Source organism: Astatotilapia calliptera, chromosome 6 (assembly GCF_964374335.1).
Source record: "Astatotilapia calliptera chromosome 6, fAstCal68.1, whole genome shotgun sequence".
Taxonomy (NCBI): Eukaryota; Metazoa; Chordata; class Actinopteri; order Cichliformes; family Cichlidae; genus Astatotilapia; species Astatotilapia calliptera.
In genome coordinates, this window is record NC_137427.1 from 38575990 (window position 1) to 38591666 (window position 15677).

The 15677-nt window shown below is 43.0% G+C and overlaps 1 protein-coding gene across 3 annotated transcripts in view; it reads right to left on the reverse strand.

The window, feature by feature from the left end:
* Nucleotides 1-7435: 7435 nt before the first annotated feature.
* LOC113024689 (uncharacterized) overlaps nt 7436-15677 on the reverse strand; it is a 36311-nt gene continuing 28069 nt past the window's right edge. For all 3 annotated transcript variants that reach the window (XM_026171959.2, XM_026171958.2, XM_026171960.2), the window contains 2 exons: nt 14708-14836; nt 7436-14570 (listed from right to left, as the gene is read on the reverse strand). In XM_026171959.2, the coding sequence (XP_026027744.2) occupies nt 14455-14570; nt 14708-14836 (245 nt within the window). In that variant the 3' untranslated portion in view covers nt 7436-14454. The remainder of the gene's footprint in view (nt 14571-14707; nt 14837-15677) is intronic.

The following is a 15677-nucleotide window of genomic DNA, read 5'->3' on the forward strand; positions in this document are numbered from 1 at the left end:
ATTTAAGAATGAAATATATGTGATAGCTTGACTACAGTTGCAGAAACATATAGGTGATTGCTGTAATGTATGTTTTAATTTTGAAATTAAAGCAGCCCTTTTTCCGTTAAAAGGTTCTTTGTGAGGATCAATCGAGACATGGGAACAAAATGCCCTGCAAAACTTGGTACAAGCCGCAAGACAGGTCGTGTCGTAAAGAGGAAGGTTACAAGCATCAGCCCTCGGATCACCACCTTCCTCCAGCGGCTCTCTGAGTTTGAATGGAGAACTTCCAACTAGGTAAGAATACAGAGATGATAATATCTTTTACATAGCTGATAATTATATACATACTGTACACACATCCATACAACAGTATGAATGATCTCAGACAGATGTGAACAAGTGAATAACCTGAGCAAACATGAATATTGATGATGTGTCTTTGACAGGTGGTGATAAAGACTACGCTGAACCCGACCATCCTGGTAACGGAAATCTAAATCCCATGTCACATTCTATTTCCTGGGACCCACTGATAATTATTATGGAGCACCTCTTCAACCTGAGCCTGAGGTTGGGAAGAGTCCCGCAGCTCTGGAAAACCTCCTGTGTTGTACCAGTGCCAAAGACTTCACGCCCCAAGGACCTCAACAGCTACAGGCCGGTGGCTCTGACATCCCACCTGATGAAGACCCTGGAGCGGTTGGTCCTGGCTCAGCTTCGGCGCCTAACAAGCTCATCACTGGACCCACTTCAGTTTGCCTACCAGCCTGGCATTGGAGCGGATGATGCCGTCATTCACCTCCTACATCGTTCCCTCGCTCACCTGGAGACCGCTGGAAGCACTGTGAGAATCATGTTCTTTGATTTCTCCAGTGCCTTCAACACTATTCTTCCCTCGGTTCTGAAGGACAAGCTGGTGAACTCTGGAGTGGACCATCACCTCACTACCTGGATCCTGGACTACCTCACCGACCGACCACAGTATGTGAGGACTCAGGGCTGTGTGTCGGACAGGGTCGTCTGCAGTACGGGGGCCCCACAGGGAACGGTTCTGGCTCCGTTCCTCTTCACCATCTACACTGCAGACTTCTCCCACAATTCCACCCAGTGCTTCCTGCAGAAGTTCTCTGATGACTCTGCAATAGTCGGCCTCATCACTGATGGGGACGACAAGGAGTACAGAGGACTGACTCAAGACTTTGTGGCAGAGGTGGGACCAAGTCATTGTTTTGCAAGTCTCAAGTAAGTCTCAAGTCTTTATCCTCAAGTCTCAAGTCAAGTCTCAAGTAATGTCAGGCAAGTCAGAGTCGAGTCTCAAGTCACTGGTGTAAAAGTCCGAGTCAAGTCACAAGTCTGAAATTTTGAATTTCAAGTCCTTTCGAGTCGTTAAAAAAAACGAAAAAAAAGCATGTTGCAGTTATATGCTAAATGTAAATATTAGACCATGTAATTTTTAAATCTGTGTTTTTCTCAACACATGACAAAATAGTGAACTTAGAAAATATACACAAATTGTGAAATTGCACCTCTTTAAAATGCAGCTCAATTAAACCTAGCTCCAAGAATAATTTTCACCGACAGTTCTGAGATAAGCTGCATGTTATTCTTGGATGCGGTTGTAGGACCGGCTTTAAAATCGCATGACAAAAATATCATACATAAATAAATGATATTTAAAAAAAAAAAATCATTTAAAAAAAAAACTGCATCACCAACGTAGCCTGGAAAACATTTGCTAGTTAGATGAAGTCAGCTATCTCATCGTAGCATATTTATATGCATATTTATAATTATACGGTTCTTGGAGTGAGTGCACACACTCATGAAGTTTAGTAACTTCAGGTCACTGCAACAAGCCCAGGTACAGTTTACCGACGGATGGGTACAGGACCTTGAAATGCCCCGTGTAGAACGAAAGACCATCGTACGTATCATAAGTTTACCAGTCTCACAAATCGTCATCATAAATACACATTCGTTAACCGTTTATTAATAGGACCTTTGAGCTCAACGGTAATTAATTAGTAGTGGAAATAATTTCTGGTAGCGTCACAGAAATGTAGCAGTGACAATAATACTGTATGCTGTAATCGTACTGGGCAATTAGTGATACAAAAAACCTGTTTTATCCTGTGAATAAAAGTATATGTTTTTGTCAATGTACCATAATAACAGAAGCGAAACGCAATATTGTGTCAGGACAATTCACTATTTATGCACAATAAACAAAGGAGCATAGCGCGACAATTTCTGTTCAGCGCCAGACTTGCTTGTAACCTATATCACCAATTATGTTAAGAAAAATGACGCATTAACTACAACAGCAGACTGACCTTTGTGGAAATGCTTGGAGCAGACTAACCTGTGAGCTGGAGGGTTCTGGGACGTTATATTTGATCTTTGAATGGCTGCAATCCAGGCCATCCGTCGCGTCTTTATTACTTCGGAAACATGGCTCGAACAATTTCTTTTCAACGACGTAATCCGATAACAACCGATCTCTTTACCCGTCGGCTTCCCGTGGCTGTCATGCGACCGGCTATTTGCAGTTAATAATACAACAGCTTCTTGACATTTTTGTGTTTCTTTTTATCGCTGTATAACTGATTTTAATTGAAAGCCTGCGTGCGCTAGTACCGCTTGCCACGAGTTCCCAGAATCCTTTGCGGTTCTACCCGTGAATGACGTCACATTTTCAATCTCTATATAATATGCATGTTAAATTTTATATTTGGGGTAAAATATCAAGTCTTTTCAAGTAAACCGGTTCAAGTCCAATTCAAGTCCCAAGTCATTGGTGTAAAAGTCCAAGTCAAGTCACAAGTCTTAGAACATTTTTTCAAGTCAAGTCTAAAGTCATAAAATTAATGACTCGAGTCTGACTCGAGTCCAAGTCATGTGACTCGAGTCCACACCTCTGCTTTGTGGACTGGTGCCAGCTGAACTACCTCCAGATCAACGCCAGTAAAACCAAGGAGCTGGTGGTAGACTTCCGCAGGCACAAGCATTCTCCACTGCAACCACTGAACATCCAGGGTATGGACATTGAGGCTGTGGACAGCTACAGGTACCTTGGTGTTCATCTGAACAACAGACTGGACTGGACTCATAACTCAGACGCCCTCTACAGGAAAGGGCAGAGCAGGTTGTACCTGCTGCGGAGACTCAGGTCGTTTGGGGTGGAGGGCCCACTCCTGAAGACCTTCTATGACTCTGTGGTGGCTTTTGCTATCTTTTATGGTGTGGTCTGCTGGGGCGGCAGCATCTCTGCTGGGGACAGGAAGAGACTGAACAGGGTGATCCGAAGGGCCAGCTCTGTTCTAGGATGCCCTCTGGACCCAGTGGAGGTGGTGAGTGACAGGAGAATGGCGGCTAAGCTGTCATCCCTGTTGGACAACGTCTCCCACCCCATGCAGCAGACTGTGACAGCACTGAGCAGCTCCTTCAGTGGGAGACTGCGGCACCCACGGTGTGGGACGGAGAGATTTCGCAGGTCTTTCCTCCCCACTGCTGTCAGACTCCACAACAAAGACTTTAACTGAACAAACACACACATCCACACATGTGCAATAACACTAAGTGCAATAATCTTTTCAAATCAAATTCAAATTCAAATTTTATTTGTCACGTACACAGTCATACACAGTACGATATGTAGTGAAATGCTTGGACAACTGCTCGTGACCTAAAGAGAACAAAAAAGGAAAAGGCTATGAATAAGATAGGAAATAAATATGAAAAATTAAAAAGGGTAAATTTAACTAGGAAGGAATAAAATATAAATTAAGGTTAAAAATGAAATAACTGTACAACACAAATTAGAATGAAGGGTAAATTTAACTGGGAAGAATAAGATAAAGATAAATATATAAATTAAAGTTGAAAATAAAATAACTGTACAACAAAATACACAATACACAATATAGAACTATATAAGAATGTATGAAGGAATCTAAATATAAATAAATATATACACAATAACAGCAGCTGTACAAGTATTAACCGGAAATGAAGAATATAGTGACCAGTGTTGTGCAAAACCAAAGTCCAGAAAGTCCAGTGTGTGTGTAAGAACCATATGTGTGGGTCAGTACTGTGTGGTGGTGTGATTGAGAGACCGTATCGCCTGCGGGAAGAAGCTCCTCCTCAGTCTCTCTGTGTTGGTCTTCAGGGAGCGGAATCGCTTTCCTGACCTCAACAGAGAGAACAGTCTGTTGTTGGGATGGCTGAGGTCCTTCACGATCTTCCTGGCCTTGGTCCAGCACCGCCTGCTGTAGATTGAGTGCAGGTCAGGGAGCTCGGAGCGGATGGTGCGCTCAGCTGACCGCACAACCCTCTGTAGAGCTCGTCTGTCCTGCATGGTGCTGTTCCCGAACCAGGTTAAGATGTTTCCCGCCAGGATGCTCTCTATGGTGCACGAGTAAAAGTTCCTGAGCACCTTGGAGGGCAGTTGGAAGTCTCTCAAGCGTCTGAGGTGGTAGAGACGCTGTCGGGCCTTTTTCACCACGGTGTTGATGTGACAGGACCATGACAGGTCCTGCGTGATGTGAACTCCGAGGTATTTGAAGCATGTCCACTCTCTCCACTGGGCACTCGTTGATGACGGGGGTCTGGTAGTTCCTCTCCTGCTTAGTGCTGAAGTCCACTATCAGCTCCTTTGTCTTACTGACGTTTAGAAGGAGGTTGTTCCTCTGGCACCAGTTCTCCAGATTCCTAATCTCCTTCAGGTAGGCCGTTTCGTTGTTATCAGAGATCAGGCCCACCACGACGGTGTCGTCAGCAAACTTGATGATGGTGGTGGAGCTGGTAGTGGCCACACAGTCATATGTGTACAAAGAGTACAGCAGGGGGCTCAGAACACACCCCTGGGGGGCTCCAGTGCTGAGAGTGGTGGAGGCTGAGACATGTCCGCCCATCCTTACTGCCTGTGGTCTGCCAGTTAGGAAGTTGGAGATCCACTGACACATAGATGAGCTGAGTCCCAGATGCTCCAGCTTGGTGGTGAGTGTGGAGGGAATTATGGTGTTAAATGCAGAGCTGTAGTCTATGAAGAGCATTTTAACATAATTCCCCCTTCTAGTGTCCAAGTGAGTAAGTGAGGTGTGGAGGAGATGAGAGATGGCATCGTCTGTGGAACGATTTGGACGGTAAGCGAACTGTAGTGGGTCCAGTGTGTCTGGCATCGTTGTATTTTTACTCAGTTGTATATAGCATTCGTATTCTATTTTTATCTTATTGTATATTTTTATTCTATTTTATTCTACTGTATATAGTATATTATTTTATTCTATTCTGTACAGTTGTGTACTGTATTTATTCTTATTGTATTCTAATTTTTGCGTCATAACTTTTGCACTGTCCACTTCCTGCTGTGACAAAACAAATTTCCCACGTGTGGGACTAATAAAGGTTATCTTATCTTATCTTATTACATTTTGTAAATGATTTTTGTTTTACAATTGTAATAGTTTATTTAATGTTCATGCTGGTGGGTTTGTCCTGTTTTTAGTGGAATGAAAAACTGTTTTCCTTAAAAAAATCAGACACAGAAAGGTGAAGGACTGTGTAGTTTTCATGTACGCTTCTATTTATTTTGGTTATTGACATTGTTTTTATTCAGTTGAAAAATGTTTTTCTTGTTAAAAAAATATCAACAATAAATGTTGGTTTAATTCACTATTCTGAGACTACTTTATTGAATTATATTGTTTTTTGTAAATGTTCTTATATTGAATATGAATGTTAATATTATTTTATATGCTGTAAAACACAATTACAGTCTAAACGGGCGACCGTGGCTCAGGGGGTTGGGAATCGCATCTGTAACCGGAAGGTCGCCGGTTCAATCCCTGGGCTCTCTGTCCTGTGGCTACAACCGTAGCTTGCCTCCACCAGTGTGTGAGAGTGAATGAATAGTGGCATTGTAAAGCGCTTTGGGTGCCTTGAAAAGCGCTATATAAATCCAATCTATTATTATTATTATTATTAAACAAATTATACTGTACACAATTACAGTGTTATACCATAAACCACATTTGCAGTACAGTGATACTATAAAACGTAATCACGGTAAGTCTTTCTAACTGTAAACCACGTTTATAGTAGAGCTGTTATACTGTAATATATGTTTACAGTAAAGTGGTTGAACTGTAAAACATCACAACAGTAAAGATACTGTAGATCAGTAATTACAGTAACTTACTGGCAATAGTGTTGCCAGTAAGTTAATGTAAAAATACAATAAAATGTCTAACAGTGTACCACTGATCTTTGATCCGTGGTTGTTGATCAATGATAATGACAATTTGCATACTACTTAACTTATTTTTACTTTATTGACCTATATAAGACTCTTCACAGGATAAAAACCACAAAGTGCTTCACAATAATATAAAACAGATATTAATGATCAAGAAACTGCCCTCACAGCCCATTGTTTGTCTGAGACATTCCCTTTCTCTTCGAAGAGAGAGCAAAGTCACTCAATGATTGACCGAACGTTTCTCCTACTGAAACTGCTACATCCAGATCCCATTTTTGGGATTTCCTTACCTGGATCATTGAGCATGCATCGAGACATCTCTGAAATAGTTGTGGTGAAAGTTGCCTCTATGCTATGGCCAACAGAGGGTCTGGTAAAAACTGGTAACTTTAAATTTGGGGGTGGGGGATTTAGGATTATAAAAGGGACATTTTAAGACACTGTCAGCTGATATGCTTTGGATCAGTATCATTTTCTGTTACTTAAGTAAATTTTTTTGGTGAATTTTGTTTAGGTTTGCATCCAAATTTTCTGTCTGGAAGTATTCCAGTTGCTTTTTTCCTCCACACAATCTTTCTATGTAGGCTGATTTGGACTCATCCAAAAGCTGTTGGTTCTGGGCATCTTCTTCTGCAAATTGAATGGCTTTTTAAAAAAACGTATAAAAACTGTTCCCAGTGTATCGCTCTCCCTTGCTGATTCTATCTCTAACGTTTTGATTGCAGGCATATACCTCAGTATTTCTGCTCATCTCTGAGGCGTTGGTTTTATCTAACAGAAATGTGAGCCAGACTACTGTTAGTCTTTCTGTTTCTAACTGTCTGCTTCACGATATCATGTTTCCTAAACATTTGTTTTCAGTATGATATCATGTAAAAACCCACATTAATAACTGCCACTCTAACCCTGTGGGGCCTGCTGGGGGAGCTGTTGAGTATTTGTGAACCTTTCAGGATCCCTAAAGGGAAACGCAAATCCTGACTCCTGCCACTCAGAGAAATGAAGAGAAACAATAAAGAGCACATTAATCGAAAACACTGTCTCTGTCACACTAAGAAGGGGTAAAAACAGCAACTGAAGTGTTTACAAAAGTTAGCACAGATACAGTTTTACATTAAATACAGGAAATATCACCACATGCTTCATTTCTAACCTGATATATTGCAAAACAAAAAGAACAAACTCGTGTTTTATTTTAAAAATATACTTTAATACAACAGCTGCATATAAATATTAAAATATACATTATACAGGTGTACAGTACACTCACACAAAACAAAAACAAAAAATATTAGGCTTCTATTTGTACGGCACTTCTTGTATTTTTTTTCTTTTTTTGATTATTATTAAGGATTACGTACTGACTTACATAAAGATGAGTTAATGTGTTAACAGGTCCAAAGTATTACTGTAGTATTGTGATTACTGGATTACTGAGAGACAGACAGGGGGGTGTGGGAGGGGGAGAGAAAGGGAAGAGGAGGAGACAGGGTTGCTGTACAGTATATGACATGGCATTGTGGAATGTTTGCTAGTCTCTTAGTTTTCCTTTCCTCCCATCTTTCAGTGTGTTTTCAGACAGATTAAAGAACCAGCAGGGATGTGATTGTTCACTCTTTATTCTCTCCACAGGATTTTTCTCTAGAATACTAAAGTACTATTTCATTTCTAATGAGACATGTTTTTCTGTTTTTGTTTTTTTAAACTGCTCACATCCACAACTGGCCTTTGGTTTCGACTCATCATCAATCTGGACAGAAACGACTGACTCGGTTTTGGTTAAAGCCACGAGGTGTGTCTCAGCTGCCACCGGCTGTGCCATCAACACATGTGCAGCACGTTGTTAACGTATCGGATGCTACAACCATGCAGGTTTTCAAAACCCACTAGTAGTACAAAATGCTTTGTGAGAATGAATATGAATGTCTGCATTTTTGGTCACTGCATACGTTACTGTCCTGCCAAAACATCAGCTGTATTTCCCCTGAAAAGTACAAAAGAATAACTTTTTTAACAGAAATGAAAGTGTCCTTTGGACTTTTCTATTAAACACCAGCTTCTGTGGCTGAAGAACAAAGGCACCACAGACGTGTCTAACTGCCACTTCCCATAGACTCCCATGTTAAAATGCCCAACTTCTGTCATGAACATGATTACAGCCTGGTACAATATATAGTTTTGGTCTTTACAGCTAATTTCCCACTTTACGGCAACTACAATTCACCCATTTGGATTTCTGGCCATGGCCAGTTTGACTGACAGGTGCAGACACAGGCAGCTCTAGGCAATGACTGTTTCCTAAAGCAGAAGCTGTTTAACTGTGTCTGTCTGCATAAACGGGGTTCACCAACTCCAAACACACTCCTTTGGTGTCCTCCAAGATCCTGACAGCACATCGGCAGAAGTGGATGATGTACGTGTCTAAGATCCAAAAACTACAGCATGAAAAGCACAGTGACACTTTCTCTTGCTTTTAACATTTGGTTTCCCTTCAGCTCATTGGAAGCCTAACTTTTGTTTTCCACAGCTGGCTGACGAACCAACACCAGCACAAGCAAGAGAAGCTCCCAGTTGTACCAGACTGTACACGTCCTCCACCTGGAAACGGAGCTCAGTGTAGGGAGATGATTCTTTCTCAGACTGCCAGCGGACAGCGATCGCACTGCTTCTGCTGGACATATGAATCCTGCTAAGCCTCAGCTTGAACTGCATGTCCCGGCTTTAAAGGTGGTGCCTTTGAGGATTTTTTTAACGGAATTATCTGACAAACAATGTGACTTTCTAACTTGTGTGGACTTTCAACAAGTCTGTGTTTGAGTTTTGATGACTGCAATCTGAATATTTTATCACTTATACCTAATTAACAGTATTCTCTTTGTGGGTACTGTAACCAAACGGTTTCTTGATATAGTCTGCTGACCTCAGCTGACAGTACAGTGCTTTCACCCTCTAGCCTAAATACAGCTCCAAAAAGAACAACAGAGCTGCTGCCAAAATGTTAATGGCGAGAGTTCAAATTCCACTCTGATAAAGACATATAAAAGATTAGCAAATTAGTTAAGATGACATTGCAACCGCTGCTTTAACACAAGACCAAAGCCTCACACATAACCTCATAAGGTACGATTTAACCTTTAGCAACAGTATTTCCCAAAGCACCAAGCAGTTCCTCTAAAGCCTTGAAGTTGTGGTATCTTGCTGTCTGAATAAAATGTTCAATAATTTATCATTAAGTTTGCAAGCAATCTAGGTTTGGCAGAACATGGTGTGCACAAGTAGGACCTTGTTAATCATACAAAGTCAGAGTCCTTAAACAACCACTGCCAGATGTTCTAAAAACAGATGTTCCACTCTCTGATTTAAATGCAATGATAACACATGAGGCACCGACTGGCAAAGCCTCATCTAGCTCCTTCCACTTCAATTTAATTGATGGAGAAAAGTAATATGGACCTGCAGGTTGAAACTGACACTTGGACCCCATCTGGCTCCTTCCAGATGGAAGTTTCCAGGTCAGCAATAAAGGAAGCGGGGCATCGAGACGCAGGCCACCAGGGCGATTGAAAGATATCAGAGTGTGGCAGAGGGTGGAGGTGACGGTGTGGATTAGAAGGGTTCGGATAAACTACTCAGGGTCCCTGACTAAGTGCCGCTTCCCTGGCCTCCTCTGCCTTTGAAACTGGAGAAGCCAGAGTGTTTCCAACAATGAGAGCAGTGGAGCAGAGCGGGGACGGGCACTTGGAGGTCAGCAGCGTCCCACCGGTGTAGTCTTACTGATGAGTCTATTCAGCCCAGCGGGTCCACAGGGCCTGAATGCCTGGTCCAAAAAGCCACTGCAGCCATGTGTAAGCTTAGGAAGGTCAACCACTTCTAATTGTTCTCACCCTAACACTGCTGCTTCAAGGATTTAAGCTACACTTTACAAGCATGGCACACACAGAGGTTAAAACTTCTTCCTCAGGCAGCTATAAAAACGTCAGAGTGTAAAAAAAGAAAACAATCGGTTAATCTCGTGATTTTAAACAGTTACTGAAGATAACAGACAAACTTACAATGAAATAAAATCCTGTTCACAGCAGCCAGAAAAAGGGACGGTCTGGTCATCTCGGTTGTGAAATCACTTTATGACCAGAATTACTGTTAATTCATTTTCTCATGTTTTGGTTGCAGTTCAAAATTCCACTGGAAGTCTTTCAAAAGCAGAGCATCTCCACACAGCACAGCTGTGTATGAGATACAGACCTTTTACTGTTTTATTAGCCCACAGAGGGGTTTTTGTTGTTGTTCTAATAAGTACCTGCCTCAGTTATATTGCATCTTTTCGTATCCATACTTCCGTGCCAGCATTTAATGCACCTCTAACGTTTAAAATGTCAACAGTCAACGATACTGCTTTGAAACGTGAAACTTAGTCTGCTGAGATAAATGGATGAAAAGATTAAAACCTCCCTGTAACGTTTTCAGTGGGAATTTCCACACTGGTAGCAATCATTAACAGCCTCAGATGTGTGTCCTCTCTGTATACCACATATGCAGAAGCTCCTTACTTTCAACTGTCACCATTCCCTAAACTGCTGAGCACTCAACGTCTTCCCCCTTTCTCCAGAACTTTCTCAGAAAAAGCCCACGTGCACATGAGCAACAGGCAAGTTTCACAATTGTTTACTTCTCTCTGCGTCTGGCCGATGGTGACACCCGACGAGGAAGCCAGTCAGATAAGAATCGTCCAGTTTCTGCAGAGTCATTGTCTATATTAGGTCGGATGTGGACAAAATTGTAAGCCGAGACTGTTTGTTCTGGGCTGTTTGTTAAACCCCAGCAGATCCGCGGCTGAGCCTGGGCCGGGCTCGCCCTGTTCTGACCGTGAAAAAGTGAACAGTGACCACACGACTGACATCTTTGGGTCAGTTCACTTTTCTCTCTCTCCTCCTTCCAGGTGCACACAAACAGAAACACTACAGAGGAACTGAATCAGGAATGTGAGAAACAGAAACAAGTGGCCTTGCCAAGACCGGCCACTCCCTATTAAAGCTTTACAGTTAAAATCCCATTCCACAATACAACAAGCTACAGCATCAGTTAAGGCCCTTAGATGAGCGCACCGCTTGTGTAAAACCGGCTGTTTTTCTGTTTGGATCAGAGGCAGGAATTCACCGTGTTACAACTGTTTGCAGTTTTTGGCATATAGATGAATGTACACAGCAGATGGTGCGCTGTGTTACGTAACAGCGATCTGAACGAAGGAAAATATCTGTACAAACTTGTGTAGTCTTTAAACACAAAGACCTCATCCTCCTCCTCTGACGTGACAGATGGGTGTGAGAGCGTTTTAAAGCTCGGCGATCTGCACAGTTGTTTCTCTGCTCTTTCCTCATGTTTTCTGTTGTTGTTGCACGAGCTGCTGCCAGCGCACGATCCCGTGACTCTGCTGGCAGCATCAGCAGCTTCCCAGCCCCCCGGGAGAAAGTGTGAGTTTTGGGGGGGGGGGGGTTATGGGTGTAGAAGTGCACACCATTAGCTACACTCAGTGACCTTCCCCGAGATCACGCGTCTCTTCACGGATGATCACATGAAAGCCTGAGCGGGTTTCTGTGGTAACGTTGAGGACGCCTCATTGACATTAGAGCTGAATCGGGTATCTTTTCATTCTCAGACCGTCTTTGGCACCAGAGCCTCGACGCTCTGTTCCCCAGCAAGGAAGGCCATTCCAGCTGAGCAACAGGAATCCTCTGTTTACAGTACAGCTTTATACAACCATGAGCAACATTTCCCAGAACAGAGCAGAAAACTAAAAGCAGGAGCGACGCTAAGCTGCCCCTCACTCTTCTAAAAAAAATGACAACAAGCAAGACATCCACGACGTGAAGAGTTTAAGTTGAACCGCTCCGTTCCTGAATGAGACAGGAAATGTCTTGTTTTTCCAATTTTTTTTCCATAGAAAGGGGGCAGTGTGTAGAACAGCAGCTTTGGAATGCAGCCCAGATGGGAGCTTGTCAAGGTTAAAAAACAAAAGGGAATTGCTCCGAGAACAGCCGCTCCCCTATGTATATTTCCCAGATATGATGTTCACAGAAACCAGTGCCCACTATTGTTTCCACAAATAGATTTCAACATATACGTGAAAACAATGTAGGTTTCCATGTATAGACTTAATTTAAAAGGAAAACATTCTGCTTCACCTTTTTTTTTTGGTGACCCCAGATGAGCCTGCATTTTTTTCCTTCTTCTTCTTCTAAGTAAAGTCAAGTGATGCCAAGCTTGGCGCAGCAGTCACGAGTTAAGTTTTACCTTGTAATAGGTTTTAATAACACAGGTCCCTGTGGCTTTAAGCTCCAGGCACTTGAGAAAGGCGTCATTATGCAAACAAACCGCCTATTACAACAGTACGTCCTTGCAGGCCAAAACCCAGTCAGCAGTTACTGCCTCATGCCTCCAAATGTGTTTGCATGACTTTTCTGTCATCATATAGTAGCACCATACTGAAACAAGCCCAAACCAGCAGTTGGTCGCAAAGCGCTTGGTGCCCTCAAGTCTCTCAATCAATATCTGTCTTTAGAAAAAGGTGCCAAGAGTCTTTTTTTTCCTCTCTCTTTTGGAGGATTTGAAGCCCTCTTCAAAGGTGCTTTGTTGCTCTTACCACAGTGCAATTCAAAGGTCTTAATTAATTTTTTTAGCGTCCAACAACATTTACAGAGTGTGGACAGGTTGGTCTCCAGCTTTAGCAGAGACCACAGAAAAATAAAGAAAAACAGAAAATAAAAAGGCAGATTTTTCTCTCTCAAAACTCTCAAGACTGACGCCCACTTTGTGGGCTGTGGCATCATCAAATAACAACAAAATCAAATCAACAAAAACAAATTATTTGCTTTCTAGCTCTACAAGTGTGTGTGTGTGTTTTTTTTTCTCTATTTGTCATTGCAAGTCAGGAAATTGCGCTACATAATCAGGTCAGGGGGTTGAGGAGAGGGCTTGGGGCAGGCATCGAGGACACTTCCCTTTTTTGGGGTAAAAAATAAATCCACCACAGATCAGCTAAAGGAGCACCAGGCTGCAGAGCTAGACGGCCAACCAATCGACAAGGCGTTTGGTCAAGTCCCGTCTGCCACACCACGGCCTCTCGGGTCCGTGACGGTAGTGCATTTACGTGAAAAGGATCTAAGTCTATCAGGTGATGCCCATCTTTGAATGATGCATGCAGGTAAATAGGACAAGAATTAAAAGTGTATCAGTCACTTCACCCCTCTCTCAGCAGGACAGGATGGTGTGTTAATGGCTGGCAGCATCTGAAGTGGTGAGAGGTGTCAGAGTAGTTCAGCAGTATCACTTATCTTTGGTCAGTTTAAATTAAGGTGCAGTTTGTTTTCTTTTTTTTTCTTTTGATCTCTGCTTACATTTTGATGGGGTGACGGGGGTGTCAGAGAGGGATGGGTGACTATTAAAGCTCCGAGGACTTTTCAATCAGTTACCATTGACTGGTCTGGCATTGGGTCTCATTTCAGATGCTGGTGCAATTCAAATGGTATGTAGAGCTTCTATAGGAGCCCAGCCAAACAAAAAACAACAACAAAAAAAACCCCCAAACCAAAACAAACACACCCTCTTCTTTGTTTCCCGTGCCTGGGCTCCTCCCACTTCCTTATTTTTAGAACTTCCTCTTATCCTCAAATGCCCCCTCGCCCTCAGCTCACTAACGGCCCCCTGACAACAACTACGACCATCTACAAAACAGTGCAATGTCTATTCATAGGCACAATGGGGTACAAATACAGCACAGAGAGGGAGAGAGGAACACTATACACGCTCATACAGTATGTTACACGCACACACTTATGCACGCACACAGAGAACACAGAATACAGAGACATCAGCAGCAGCAGCAGCAGCAGCAGCAGCTCTGGCCTGTTGGTGGTTGTGGTGCAGCCTGCAGAGACAGAGCGGTGAAGACGGCTGCTGTTTGGAGGACCAACAGGAGAGGACCAGGAGCAAGGTAGCAATTTACTATCGCTTTGTTTAGGCTACTCCTTCCTCTTCTTCCTCACCTCCTCTTGGTTCCCAGCCTCTCCACTTTGCCGTCTCTTTGCTTAAATGTGTACGACGTGAGAGCAGAAGAGGTGTAGAGGAGCTTGGTCTCGACAAGTTGGTGGTGCTGGGAGGGCGGGGTTGGAAGAAGAGGGTACGGAGAGAAAAGGGACTGCTGTTTTGGGGTTTTACCCCGATGCCTCATCCCCGTCCTGTGGGGGCTCTTTGCGTTGGTTCTGACCGCCTGCGCTGGCTGCCAAAATCCTCTGCACAAAGTCTTTGGTCCGCCCAGCAACTAAGGGACCTGAGGTAGCCATGGAGATAAATTAGGAGGTGCGATGGAAAGAAAAGGACAAGTCGCAAGCAAAATCAAACCTGTTTTTATAGCACGAAATATCCAAACTGCTTATTACATATCTGTAATGTTAGTCTGTTTCTCACCACTCGACTCTCTGAGGATGTCTTCGAGCCGTTGGGTCATCCCTCGTTCGTCCGTGTCCTCCTCCTCGCTGCTCTCCACTCGCCGCCTGATCACTTCCTTAATCCGTAGCAGAGCTCCCAACAGGTTTTCTATGCAGCAAAAAGAGGAAAAAACAGCAGTATGAGTCAGGAAAGCGTTTCCAGGGGTCGAATTCTGTTTCTGAAAGTCGAGGGAGAATAACTGATATCATTCAGGGCTGTGGAGTTCCACAGAATCCAAAGGCGTGCATTTTTAGTCGCCTACATGAGACAAATTACAGTGTTTAGTGCAGGGCTGTCAAACATACTGACCTTCTGTTTGCAAGGGATGGCTAATCGGGACTAAATTGGCTCAAAGAGAGAGCAGCTGAAACAGCTTGTTTTAGAGATAGGGTGAATTGAAGGGGCTACAGAAAGGCTGTGAGATAAATAAGAACTATTTTGAACTGCCAATCATGCAAAGCTGCTCTCGCAGAACTCCCCTCAGCGGTACGAAGCAGATGTTTATTTTCAGAAAGCAGAAGAGAAAGCAGAGAGAAAAAGAAAGGGAAAGTAAACATCAAGCTGAAACTAAAGGAGTGAAAGTGGTGCCCAAAAGGTCAGATGAGTGAGTTTGTGACTCAACCCTCGATCTTCAACTCCTAACTGTCCAAGTGGAGCTGCTCAGTGGCTAACAGATACTGACTAGTAATATGAAGCATCTGGAGTCAAGAAACACGCTTTTTGTTAAAGGAATCCTTCTTGGGTCTGTGAGATAATAGCAGATGGGTTGCTACAACATGTGGCACAGAGAAGCAGCTGGTTGGGCCCACGGGAAAGCAGAAAATGTAGGGTTGAAATTGGCTTGGAAAATGTACGTTTAATAAAAAGTATTTTCTTATTATTAATATTATACTTGGAGAGGTTTGCGGATGGTAAGCAGCAAGCCCAGCCAGTGGGTGGGCATGTGATT